Source organism: Armigeres subalbatus, chromosome 2, assembly GCF_024139115.2.
Source record: "Armigeres subalbatus isolate Guangzhou_Male chromosome 2, GZ_Asu_2, whole genome shotgun sequence".
Taxonomy (NCBI): domain Eukaryota; kingdom Metazoa; phylum Arthropoda; class Insecta; order Diptera; family Culicidae; genus Armigeres; species Armigeres subalbatus.
Genome location: NC_085140.1, coordinates 270,314,327 through 270,328,464, shown reverse-complemented (window position 1 = coordinate 270,328,464; position 14,138 = coordinate 270,314,327). Strand labels below are relative to the sequence as shown.

At 41.5% G+C, this 14,138-nt stretch overlaps 2 protein-coding genes across 5 annotated transcripts in view; one reads left to right on the top strand and one right to left on the bottom strand.

Moving 5' to 3' along the window:
- Positions 1-14,138, top strand: part of LOC134212215 (cGMP-dependent protein kinase, isozyme 2 forms cD4/T1/T3A/T3B-like) — a 617,973-nt gene that overhangs the window by 250,202 nt on the left and 353,633 nt on the right. The window lies entirely within an intron of this gene.
- Positions 6,302-7,370, bottom strand: LOC134216342 (trypsin-1-like). Its single transcript, XM_062695252.1, has 3 exons — positions 7,250-7,370; positions 6,724-7,187; positions 6,302-6,663 (listed from the first exon to the last, which is right to left on the bottom strand). The coding sequence occupies exons 1-3, from the start codon at positions 7,314-7,316 to the stop codon at positions 6,382-6,384; spliced, it is 813 nt and encodes a 270-aa protein (XP_062551236.1). The 5' UTR covers positions 7,317-7,370; the 3' UTR covers positions 6,302-6,381.

Below are 14,138 nucleotides of genomic sequence, written 5' to 3'. Positions count from 1 at the left end.
AACATCTTCCAAAAAGCACCTTGTTTCAATTCAGTTTCATTAAAGGCATTGGTAAAACATCAAAGCACGAAAAAGTTGCATCAAGATGTCAAAAACGTTCGAATTGTGATCAATGTTTCATTAGCATTGCAATACAGTACGCGTTTGACATTTGAAAACAAACAACCAAAAAATAATGCACTGAATGTTGCATACACGAAACAAAATCATTAAGTTGCATATGTTTTACCATGCAACTTGAATGCGTCTTTCAAAGTTGAATTGTTTGTTTAAATTAAGTTACAGATAAGTTGAGTGTATATTCATGTTTAATTTAGCATCGTTCAACGTTTTGACAACTCACAGTTTATTTCGGTGATCGAGTAACAGGAAACCCGAGTAAAAAACTTCATAATCGTGTGGTTTTTTATGGTGAGTCAACATGCAGTCCCTTCGAAGTGTTGAATGGTGCTGTAGTAGAGTGAAGTTCTATTAATCACAAGATCCATAAATCGAATCCAGTTTTATATTTTTATTTTTTTTTTCTGCCGTAGTATTTTGCAACATTATTGCAATTTTACTGCAATCGAAGGATGTTTCCGTAGGCTCCACTCCTTGCGCTTTTTAGATTGCAAAGAGAGTTATATTTGATGGCACATTCGCAAAGATTGATTCTTTTCGAATAGTTGCAACACAGTGAAATGTGCAGTAGTGAAACGAGTTGTGCTGCTTGGGTCACTCCGTATATCTCACTTCTCAATTCTCACTGTAAAAAGTTAGAAGAGCGAAATGAGAAGTAAGGCACCTCACTTCACTAATTATTTCTAATTTCTCGCTTCTCACTACGAAAAGTGAGACGTATGAAATAAGAAGTGAGAAGTATGAAGTGAGATATGATCAGTGAGACGTCTCACTTCTCACTGGTCATTCCTCATTTCTCACAACTCATTGTAAAAGTGGGGAGTACGAATAGAGAAGTGAGACATCTCACTTCTCACTTCACACACCTCACATTTCATAATAAGAAGTAAGATATTCTCACTTCTCACTCCTTATTTTCCACTTCTCAACTCTTAGACGCCTCCTTTCTCATTCATCATTTTTTTTATTTTTAACGGTCAGAAGAGAGAAATAATAAGAGAAAATTAAGAGCTGGAACGTCTCATTTCTCACTTCTCATCACTCACTCATTAACTTTCACATCTCACTACTCACTCCTCATTTCTCACTTCTCGCACTTCTCACTGTAAAAGTAAAAAGTGAGACGCCTCTCTTCTCACTCATCATTTCTTACTTCTCATTACTCACTTTTCACAGTGAGAAGTGAGTCGTCAAATGACCTCTTCCGCCAAATGGCATATTCGGTCGTTTAACCTATTCTATAACTTTCGACTGTAATTTAATGCTTCAGAGATGACTTTTCAGTCTTAACAAAATCGGAACACTGTCTTTTAATCTTAGGGGCCCTTCTTAGCTATGCGGTAAGACGCGCGGCTACAAAGCAAGACCACGCTGAGGGTGGCTGGGTTCGATTCCCGATGCCGGTCTAGGCAATTTTCGGATTGGAAATTGTCTCGACTTCCCTAAATAAAAGTATCATCGTGTTAGCCTCATGATCAAGGAATGTAATTGTCGCTGAAAAATGCAAAAAACAAGCGACAAAAGAGAATAGCGATAACTCTTTGTCCCCATCTGCAGAGGATAAAGACATTGTTGCGTTCCATTTTATTTGCAACAAACATGGAGAGGTAATTATTTGTGAACTTTTCAAACTGCGATAACTTGTATATTTCAGAAGTAAAACGCAAATCATGTCAACAGATGGTTAGTTTAGGTCCAATCCAAATTCAATCCAAATCCAATACAAATCCAATCTAAGTCCAATCCAAGTCCCATCCAAATCCAATCCAAATCCAAACCAAATCCAATCTAAATCCAATCCAAATCCAATGCAAATTCAATCCAAATTCAATCCAAATCCAATCCAAATCCAATTCAAATCCAATCCAAATCCAAATCCAATTCAAATCCAATCCTAATCTAATCCAAATCCAATGCAAATTCAATCCAAATCCAATCCAAATCCAATCCAAATACAAATCAAATCCAATCCAAATAAAATCTAATCCAAATTCAATCCAAAACCAATCCAAATTCAATCCAAATCCAATACAAATCCAATCTAAGTCCAATCCAAGTCCCATCCAAATCCAATACAAATCCAATCCAAATCCAATCTAAATCCAATCCAAATCCAATGCAAATTCAATCCAAATCCAATCCAAATCCAATTCAAATCCAATCCAAATCCAAATCCAATTCAAATCCAATCCAAATAAAATCTAATCCAAATCCAATCCAAATCCAATCCAAATCCAATCCAAAATCAATCCAAATCCAATCCAAATCCAATCCAAATCCAATCCAAATCTAATTCAAATCCAATCCAAATTCAATTCAAATCCAATCCAAATCCAATCCAAATCCAATCCAAATTCAATCCAAATCCAATCCAAATTCAATCCAAATCCAATCCAAATACAAATCAAATCCAATTCAAATTAAATCGAATCCAAATTCAATCCAAAGCCAATCAAAATTCAATCCAAATCCAATCCAAATGCAATTCAAGTCCAATCCAAATCCAATCCAAATCCAATCCAAATTTAATCCAAATCCAATCCAAATAAAAAATAAAATCTAATTCAAATCCAATTCAATACAATTACTAATCCAAAAGCTCACGCACAATGTTGCATGCTATGGGTCCAACCGACAAAATTAGGTTACATACATAAAATATACACCATTGAAGTGCCAGGATGGACAACAGGTGACAAGAAAGGTGCAAAAAAAGATGGCACATTGAGGAAAACAAAAATTTAAGGCTAAAAAGTTGGCAAAATGAAAAACAAAAAATAACAATGAAGAATGCTAGCGTCTCCAGTAGGCTCCCTGACGGAAGGGCAGAGGAGTAGGCTGGGTGACAAGAAAGGTGCAAAAAAAGAAGATGGCACATTGAAGAAAACAAAAATTAAAGCCAAAAAAGTTGGCAAAAAAAATTAAAACACAAATGGAAAAACCAACATAAGATAAAGGATAAAATATGTAATCGGTGGATGGATGGACAAAATATGGAAAAAGGTGGAAAAATGGCATAATGAATAAAAGACCTAACATTGGATTAAATTTGATTCGGAATTGATATGAATATTGGATACAACTATTATATTTGAAATTAGATTTGAAAAAACACGGAATAATGAGGTATCGACTGTTTACTTCGATGAAACTTGCTTCCAGCTGGTAACAGCAGTAAAATGTGTAGACAACAAATTAACACAATACACGTTGATTCGAGTTACTCAATAAATGAGTGCATATAATTAGAACATACGTCAAATGCAGATTTCAAGGAATTGATGATAATGGCATTTTGCTATAATAATTTTATCACAACATCTAATGCCAATCTTATCCACTACAGGCCGAATGAGTTTAGGCCAAACGATCCTTCGCCAAAATAACCAGTTCGGCGAAACGACAGTTTCGAGCAGATTACATTTTCAGCCAAATGGCCCTTTTTGCCAAATAATTATATCGGCGAAAACGGCATTCCAGCCAAATGGCCTATTTTATATCACAACCCAAGTAACCAATAAGCACTTCAATTCGCCAAACCGGTCATATAGTGCAATCCGTGGAATTTTTTCCACGCTATAACATTACTCGGAATGTACCAAATCTCAGAATCACGTTTCGCGGAATGCACCCTTTTTCCGAAACACACTTCGCGGAATGTACCTTTTCACTGAAAGTTATTCCGCGGAATGCCATTTGGCGTAATTCAGTTAGAATAATTATCATTGAAATATTTACTGAGATCTGCTTAATTACAAGCAATCCGGCCTAAATTCTTTTGGATTGTAATTTAATGGAGGCGAGAGGTAACGCTTTCTTTAAATGGATGCGTCTGCCCGATATGAGGCGAAAGGAGTTAATAACGCCTTCTTTAAAAGAACGCGTCTGCCTGGTATAAGGCAAAGGGAGAGGTAACGCTTTCTTTAAACGCGTCTGCCCGGTATAAGGTGAACGGAGAGGAAACGCCTTCTTTAAATGGATGCGTCTGCCCGGTATGAGGCGAAAGGACTTGAAAATGCTTGTTTTCAAAGAAAACGTCTGCCCGGGACAAGGTGAAAAGAAGGGTAATGCCTTATTTAAATAGATGCGTCTGCTTGGGACAAGGCGAAGGGAGAGATAATTCCTTCTTTAAATGGATGCGTATGCCCGGTATGAGGTGAAAGGAATTGAAAATGCCTTCCTTCAAGCAACGCGTCTGCCCAGTATAAGGCAGAGGGAGGGAAAACGCCTTCTTTAAATGGATGCGTCTGCCCGGTGTGAAGCGAAAGGAGTTGATAATGCTTCATTAAAAGTACGCCTCTGCTCGGGACAAGATGAAAAGTAAGTAATGCCTTCATTAAATGGATGCGTCTGCTCGGGACAAGGCGAAAGGAGGGGTAATGCATTAAATGGATTCATTTTCTCAGTTGCAGATTAAAAGTTTTTTTTATGCCCGGCATTGCATAAGTATGTACCTTTTGTGGTAAGTACAATGGATACCCCAACAAACAATTTTGGCTGCATAAGCTTGTTGTTTAACTGAAGAAACCTATTTTAAACTAAATAAGCTTTTTCGACCTGCAATGTTTCTTGGGACCGTATGCCCAGGGAGTCAAGAATGTTTGCAACCCGAAAACAGTCTAAACGGGACCAAGAATCGAACTCGTCATCTCCGGATTGGCAATCCTACGCCTTTGCACGCAAGGCTAACTGTTCCCCATAAACCAGATGAATAATGTTCCACAAATTTGTAGCCCTGCTAATTTCAATCAACTTTACAACGAAACCTTTTTGATATCTTATAACTACCGATTCGGAGCAATTTCATCTGCTTTATGGCCCTTAGTATGTCAGATCTATTTTTTTCATTTCTTTAGTCAAGTCACTTCTTTATAGATTTTAGTGCTTTCGAAGATGAACTTTTTCACTATGGTCTAACCAATTTCATGCCATATTATGGAACGTTTATATTCCAATCGATCGCATTTTTAGCGTTAGCTTCACGCTTGTGATGATGTTCGGAAATTCATCAATCATTAGCGTGGGTTGTTTTGCTCCCAGCCGACGACCTCTGCGTTGGCTTGTGATTGTTTCGGAAATAAACTGACGGAGGCGTGAATTTGGTAAAATTTTACACTCATACACCCATTCTACACACGCAGCTGTTAAGCGGCCTGAGTTGAAATAAAAAAAATCCCAACCATCACCAGCTCTGCTCTGGTCAGATGAAAACAACAAAACAGTTTAGATGTTTGACTTGATTTCAAATCCGGGTGCCAATTAAGTTTTTCAATTGATTGATTAACCTTTACTGTGGAAGTGACAGGCATCCCGACATTAAAATCGAAACCGATTGGACTCATAAATTGGCGTTTTATTGATACTGTTTGTTACTATCATAAATCTCGGTCAGTAGTAATAGCTAGTGAAGGCTTATGGAAGTTTTTTTTTTCATATTTCGAGGATATGTGACTCCGTTGGTATGTATGGACTCATTAATAAACATATATTTTTTGCAATTTATTTATGTTATCAGGTCGTTTGATATGATTGGAATATTTTACTTGATGACTTTCTTTTCACAGTCTAATTTGGTAATCTTCTTCTTATTGACATTACATCCCCAAACTGGGACATAGCCGCCTCGCAGCTTAGTGTTCATTAAGCACTGCCACAGTTGTTAACTGCGAGGTTTCTAAGCCAAGTTACCATTTTTGCATTCGTATATCATGAGGCTAACACGATGATACTTTTATGCCCAGGGAAGTCGAGACAATTTCCAATCCGAAAATTGCCTAGACCGGCATCGGGAATCGAACCCAGCCACCCTCAGCATGGTCTTGCTTTGTGGCCGCGCGTCTTACCGCACGGCCAGGGAGGGCCCAATTTGGTAATCACTTTCTTTTTAATGAGAAAATTATTTAGAGCTTTTAAGTGGAATGTCCTCACTTGTAATCAGACGACTTATTACTATCCCATTCAATTACACCACTTGGTTGTAACTTTTCAGACACATATTTAGACCTTAACAGTAAGACCATCTTCAGTATCTCGTACTATATCGAGTCAAAAACGAAATAATGTTGAGGATGAAATACGTATATGTAAAGTTACATTAAAGGGATGGAATTGAATGGGATAATACCAACTAGTCCTATGACAAGGGGACTTGCTTTTTTTGTCAAGACAACTTCAAACTCCATTTTCAGTTTTCTATTAACGATTTTATTATTCGATCCAGTCGAATTTTCATCACAGATATTTGCATGTCCCTTCTCTTTCTTACACACGGAGCTGCTGTTCGATCCAATCGATATACCAAGCAACGCCAACGAACACGGTCGGCCGCTCTGGAGATCCACACGGCACGGCTCCCCAAGAAACAACGCCCACCTGGGTCACCTCGTCGCCGGACTGCTTCACCAGTGGACCACCAGAATCGGCCGAACAGGCCGATTTTGAACCATCAATTGGCCCGGCACAAACATTACTCTGCACCAGCACACTATCGGAACCCCACAATTGGTAGCACTGTTCAAAATCTACTAGCGGAAGCACGACTTTCTGTAAATTTGACAAAAATAAGGTTGCTCATTCTTCAACAATGCTTATTCAGAAGCTTACCCTCAAAAGATCCGGATAATCCGGAGTTGATGTATTCGAAATGGATCCCCACCCACTGAGGATGACATCGCCTTCAAAATGTTCCAACTGCTTGGGCAGCTGAACGGCCTTCACCTTATCGTTCAACACGAACGGCGTGTCCACACGTATGACAGCAATGTCATCGGGACTTACCCCTTGGACGGCATCGTACCCTTCATGGATGCTAAAACGTTGCACCCGACGACGCTGCTCAGGCCCTTCCACTGCGGCTACGTCATGTTCGGCGGCAACCACTTCGATGAATCCGTCATCGGAATATTTGGTCCTGCAGTGGGCAGCCGTTAGGACGAAGTTTTCGTTCAGGATTGATCCCCCACAAAAGTGGAACGGTGCAAGATCTCTGTCGTTGAAGTTCCACTGTAGCGAGATCTGGTAGGGGAACTCGTGCCGTGTGGCTATTTCTCCACCGACGATTTTCGGGGCTGTAGATGAGAGGAATCCGTTTAGTTGGGACACTGACGACGTGGTGTAGGTTGAAACTTACTGGATCTCGAGGACACGAGTGCCACACTGGTGACCAGCAGGAAAGCTACCGTGAATTTGAAAGCCATCGTTCACTACTGTTCGATGGAGGACTGAGAAGGTTGATTGTAGTCTGAGCAAGGCTTTTATAGCAAAAATGATAATGCCACTAATCCGATTGTTGCTATTAGATGAGATTAAGATAACGGCTCAAGTGATTACCCACTTGAACGTTTTACATGCAGTTATGCCAGAGTGTTCGGAAATCACCTCTTATACGGTGATGTTTTGTGTTTATTTTATTGACTACTGTGAGTGCGTTTCTTCTATTATTGCTCGAAACTCTCATACAACAAAGTTGTACCGAAAGCTGTTATTAAATAATTAAATAAAATTTACACTACAAATGCGAATTTCGAATTGCAAACGTCATACACTTATGGAAATAATTATAACACCACCGCTGATTTTACATACAAAATGGTCATGTTTGAGGAGCAATATCTAGATTTCTAGCGATTATATTATGGACATTTTTTGCAACGCATGATGGGTTACGCCGGGAAATTAGGGGGAAAAAATATTTGCACCTAGAAGCAGGGTTGCCACATTTAAATCTGTATTGTTTCTTTAGGAAGTCTTTATATCTGTATCTCAAGTCAAAAAATCTGTATTGGGAAGCTGTATCCACCTTAGCTTATTCAAAATCATTTTCAAACAAAATTAGCTTTGAAAAAGATAAAGACCGGTAATTTTAACCAAAACCGCAATATTTGTGATGGTATACATCGCACGACCTTCCTTCTGCCAAGCTCCCGTATGAAGGGGAAGGGAAGAATATCAGTGTGGAAGCTGATATATCTCCACTGGCCAGTTTTAACCCCCCTCGGAACATGTTACGGATCATAATCTGGTCAAGTTTTAAAATAATTGATCTGCAAAAACTGTCAATAAAGAATAAAACTATTCAGTGCCAACATGTTTTGTCTTTCAAGATTAAGCTTTAGATGAATATAATTAACAGCTCTGTAAAATACAGAAAAATCTGTATATGTGGCAACCCTGCCTAGAAGCAGAAAAAAAGCAAAAAGGTGTCCTCAGCAAAGTCAAATCTTGTTTAAGGTTTATTTTGATGTTGATGTTGCAATAGGGTGGACCCCCCACATTTTGAGATAAAATTTTCAACTTCCGTATTTTAAACTTGAGCATTGTACGTTGTTCTAGAAAGTTGTTCCTTATTTAATTTTGAGTCATTTTGCTGAAGAAACCATTGTTGTTTATCATTTGTGTCAAGAGTTACGATAATTTCAAATAATAACGTTAGGGTGACCCCAAATATAGTATATGAACAATATAGTCCACTTCGTGAATCCCCATATATTAGGCAAGAGACAGCACATTCACACCATCTTGCGTCACAAAATGTGACTAGCGCCTGAAAGCGATAGCCAAGAGGTGCGATAATTGCGAATATTACACTAATTTTACAATTTTCTAAAATTTGAATTACATTTTTCAAAATTATATTTTTGTTGAGGTTGAAGTATATGTTTTTGCCTCCTTATTGCAAAAGTCCTAAAAATATCTATGCCGTTTCGATTTGACTGACTTGAACGAAACGGTTATTACGCCAAAAACATTTTGATCCACCGAAAAAAAAGTTTGTCCGAAGAAGCCATTTTTGTTCTGAAAGAGAGGTTTGACAGAACAGATCATTCAGCAGAAAATGTCGTTTGACCAAATATAACTTCTGGTCGAACAAGGCAAACGTCCGAAAATGTCGTTGTGCCAAAGGTCATTGGTCGAAAATAGTGCTTCGCGATACAGGCCATTTGACCGAACAAGTCTTTTTGCCGAGAATTTCGCTTGGCCGAATTGGTCCCAGGATCGAGTATGTCATTTGGTTGAACGGGTCCTTCAGTTGAAAGGGTCGTTTGGCGGAACAGGTCACAAAGACGAACAGCTCATTTGCCCGAAGGGGTCATACGGCCAAAAATATCGCTAGTCAAGTTAAAAACCGGAATGGGAGATTATCGAAGTTGGATTTTTTTCGCAATCCGTACGTTAAACCTAACTTCGCTGGTAGCGCGATAGTCTAATTATGCCCTAATTAGACTAGCGCGCAGCTCACTGTGCTTGATTTTCTTCCGAGCCGACGCTTACTGGCTGGTCTCTTCTCCATCGACGCTGCAGCTCTGACAGTATTTGCGTCACGGCTCGCATTCCACGTACCTTCATCGCGACACATTCGCTCTGCGATGTTGTCCGCCCTTATGGCAGGCATTCTTCGACGTGCCTCCGCAAACCTCGGGCAGTCGAATATCACGTGCTCTACGTTGATACACACCGTGATGATGTGATGACGCATGGTCACACCGTTGCAAATATTGGCAAAAACAACCGTGTCCGGACAGGAACTGTGTAAGGTAAAAGTTCACCTCACCATGCTTCCTGTTCACCCACGTCGACACATTAGGGATGAGCCGATGGGTCCCCCTTCCATTATCCGCATTGTCCCACTCCTGCTGCCACTTCACCATAGAGTTCAGTCTCACCGCCTTCCTCACATTTCCGATATCCCTCCGTTGGTAGCACTCGATATCCTCTGCTAGGGTTATGCAGATTGGAATCATCCCTGCGATAACGCAAACTGCCTCTGACGAAATGGTTCGATACGCACTCGCGACTCGAATGGCCATTAGACGATACACGCTATTCAGCTTCCTCCGGTTACGTTTCGTCTTGAGCGCAGCTCCCCAGGCTGGAACTCCGTTCCTTAGTATCGATACTGTCGCCAGAAGACGCCTACTGTCGCCTTTCGGAATGCCAACGTTCGGCATGATCCTTGCTAACGCACTGATCATTTTAGCCGCCTTTTCACACGAATAGTCCACGTGGGTGTTGAAGTTCAACCGGTCATCAATCATCACACCTACAGATGGGCACCGCCGAGTTTCAGCAAACATGATTTTTGCCGAGATTTCAGTAAAAGTGACATGACGTTTCGGTTACTGAGATACAGTAAAAATCTTACCGAGAATCAGTGATAAACGAAATTTTCTGCTGAAGTTCAGTTCTGAAATTTGCTGAGCTACAGCGGTGCCCGATTTTGCCGAGCTCAAAAAAGAAAAAGTTAGATGTCTCAGAGTCCGCACCGACGGGAGGTCGTGCCCTCCGATGGTAATCTGCATTCGCTGGATTACTTTGCAGTTGCTGACCAGCATCACTTCCGTTTTGTGATGAGCCAGCTGCAGCTTGGCTCCATTCATCCAGGTTTCTACTGCGTCGGTCGCTTCCGCCACCAGCATCTCCACCTCCTCCAATGACTCACCGGTTATCGTTAGGACGACATCATCCGCAAATCCGTAAATCTTTACAACTTTGGGCAACTTCAGTATAAGCACCCCGTTGTACATCACATTCCATAACGTCGGGCCTAGTATGGGCCCTTGTGGAACGACCGCCGTAACCCTGATCGACTTCTGCCCCGAGTTCGTGTCGTAAACCAGAATTCGATTCAGGAAGTAGCTCCTAAGGATCTTACACAGGAAGTCGGGGATTCGCATTCCATGCAGTGTTGCGGCGATGGCATTCCTGCTAGCACTATTGAACGCGTTTTTGACGTTAATCGTCACTACCGCGCAGAATCGATTGCCGCTCCTCTTCTTCTTGGACGCCCTCTCTGCATCTTCAATTACTGTCCTGATTGCATCCACAGTCGATCTGCCTTTACGGAATCCGAACTGTTTTAACGATAAGCCAGTCTCACCCTCCGTGAACTGTGTAAACCTATTAAGGATAACCCTTTCCAAAAGCTTCCCAGTGTATCCAGCAGACATATGGGCCTATACGATGCTGGATTCCCCAGCGGTTTTCCAGGTTTCTGCAGCAGTACCAGTTTCTGGATCTTCCACGTATCCGGAAAATTACCATCTACTAAACACTTCTGCAGCACCATCCTGAACAGGTCCGGGAACGCCATAATCGCAGATTTTAGAGCCATTTGGAATTCCATCCGGACCCGGAGTTTTCTTCATCTTCAAACCTTTCGCCACTGATAATAGCTCGTCATTGGAGACTTGCATACCTGCAGCAGTTACTCGCTCTTCATCTTCGTACGGCGTACGCGGCCACGTCGTAGAGCCATGCTGCGGGAATAGGCCGTCCACGATGATCTTCAGCTTGTCCGGATACGTTTCGGCTGGCGTCGCAGGACCCCCGATCTTCTTTGTCACGACTCGATAAGCGTTACCCAAGGATCAGCGTTAGCTTCTCGGCACAACTCCTTGCAACAGTTGGACTTGCTGATTTGGATCACCCGTTTGAAAGCCGCTCTAGCTTCACGGAAAACTATCTTTCGCTCCTCTCTGACCATTTCAGACCTTGCCCTCTGAAAGTGTCTCCTAGCTCTGAAACAGGCAGCGCGAAGGTTGGCAAGATTTTCGTTCCACCAATAACTTGGCCGCCGGCTATTCGTTGGCTCTAATTTTTTCGGCATCGTCGCATCGCAAGTCCTTCGTCTTCCATCTTTGCCAACTAAACCTTATCTTCCGTCGTTCCGTTGGCGTTCGTGTTCCAACAGTATATCGAATCGCCTGGTGATCGCTATGGGTATAGTCTTCACAAACTCTCCAGTTCATGTTCCTCGCCATCGACGGACTGCAGAACGTGACATCGATGATGGACTCCCTGCTGTCTCTGCGAAATGTACTAACGATACATTCGTTTCCCAATCTTACTTCCAGCTTAGCCAGCCAGCGCCTCCAGCAAACTGTAACCTCTAGCGTTAGTCAGTCTTGATTTTTTCAGTCCGGTCTATAATTGACCTTTCCCATCAAAACTTCCCATCAAAAACTTCATTTGATTGTTAGGCTTATTCAAGGTCGACTTTCCCAAAAAACCCATATTTGTTGACGCCTCTAAGTATTTTTAAAATTTAAAACAAAATCGAAAAAGTGCTGTTTTTTAAGATTGGCCCCGACCTATTCGGCCGAAAGCCATGTGGCCAAATGCCACTAGGCCGAACAAATCATTAGGCTGAAACCCATCTGGTCGAAAGTCATTTGGCCGAATGGGTCATCCGGCCGAATAGGTCATTTGACCAAATAGGTCATTTGGCCGAATATGACATTTGCCGAATAGGTCATTTGGCCGAATAGGACATTTGGCCAAATAGGTTATTTGGCCGAATAAGATATTGGGTCGAACGGGTCTAGGTCATTTGGCATAAAATCATTTAGCATAACGCCATTTGGCATCAGGTCATTTGGCATAAAGGCCATTTGGCATAATGGTCATTTGGCATAACGGATATTTGGCATAATTTTGAACTGTGAAAGCGAGAGGGATATTTCATGTAATGTTTAGCGTAGATTAAGTAGGTCGAGGCTGTTTTCTGATAAATTTAGACTTATGGTAGACATTTTCCGGAAGAATGAAATAACAAAATGGCAGAATTGCTTCCGATGGAATGATCATATCTATATTGACTTATTCCGGCCACATGCCTACTTTTAAAGTGGGGATTACATCCACCATTGCTTCAATCCGGGCATGCGCCTTAAGACCGGATCAAATCCACCATTGCCTTAATCCGGGCAAGCGCCTAACTTTAAAAACTCAAGCAATACACTTGGCGTAGACGAGTTACTAAAACCAAGCAAGTCACATATGAGCAACTGCAACCAAATCAATCTGAATTGTGCTACTCGGGGAAGAGATCACATCTACCATTGATTTATTCCCGGTAAGCGCCTACTTATAAAGAAGGAGTCACATCCACCATTTGCCATAACCCGGGCAGGGCTTACTTTTAAAGAAGGGATCACATCTACCATTGCCACAATTCGGGCCACCTACTTTTAAACAAGGGATGGCATCTACCATTGCTTCAATCTGGGCAAGCTCCTACTTTTAAAGATCGAATCAAACCCTCCATTGCCATAATCTGTGCAAGCGCCTACTTTTAAAGAAGGGAACACATCCATCATTGCCTCAATCCGGGCATTCGCCTTCTTTTAAATAAGGAATCACATCCACTATTTTCATAATCTGGGCAAGCGCCTACTTTTAAAGAAGGGAACACATCCATCATTGCCTCAATCCGGGCAAGCACCTTCTTTTAAGAAAGGAATCACATCCACCATTGTCATAATCCAGGCAAGCGCCTACTTTTAAAGAAGGGATCACATCCTCCATTGCCATAATCCATGCAAGCGTTTACTTTTAAAGAAGAAATCGCATCCACCATGGCCTTAATCCGAGCATGGGCCTACTTTTAAAGAAGGGATCACATCCACCATTGTCTCAATCCGGGCAAGCGCCTTCTTTCAAAGAAGGGATCGCATACACCATGACCTTAATCCATGCAAGCGCCTTCCTTCAAAGAAGGGATCGCATCCACCATGACCTTAATCCGGGCAAGCGCCTACTTATAAAGAAGAGATCATATCCCCCATTGCCATAATCCGGCCACACGCCTACTTCTAAAGAAGGGATTACATCCACCATTGCTCTAATCCGGGCATGCGCCTACTTTTGCATTGCATTTCAAATGCATTCTTTCCATGAGAGGATAATGTCTTTTTAATATTATCATCGACGGTTTACTATTCCGGGGTGTTTCCCGCACCACTTAGTCACCATTCAGCGAACGCAAGGAAAAGTTATGCCAAATATCCGTTATGCCAAAAGACCCTTAATTTTGACTCTGGTCACAATTATGCCAAATGACCGTTATGCCAAATAGCCTTTATGCCAAATGACCTTATGCCAAATGGCGTTATGCCAAATGACTTTATGCCAAATAGCCCGCTCCCGGGCCGAATAGGTCATTCAGCCGAATAGAACATTTGGCCGAATAGGAAATTTTGCCAAATAGGACATTTGGCCGAATAGGACATTTTGCCGAA

What these genes read in the sequence shown, in the direction of transcription:
- LOC134216342 (XM_062695252.1), bottom strand. Translation starts at nt 7,316, where the DNA reads ATGGCTTTCAAATTCACGGTAGCTTTCCTGCTGGTCACCAGTGTGGCA. An exon ending in ACTCGTGTCCTCGAGATCCA is followed by an intron (nt 7,188 to 7,249) that starts GTAAGTTTCAAC and finishes TCTCATCTACAG; the next exon opens with CCCCGAAAATCGTCGGTGGA. An exon ending in ATTATCCGGATCTTTTGAGG is followed by an intron (nt 6,664 to 6,723) that starts GTAAGCTTCTGA and finishes TCAAATTTACAG; the next exon opens with AAAGTCGTGCTTCCGCTAGT.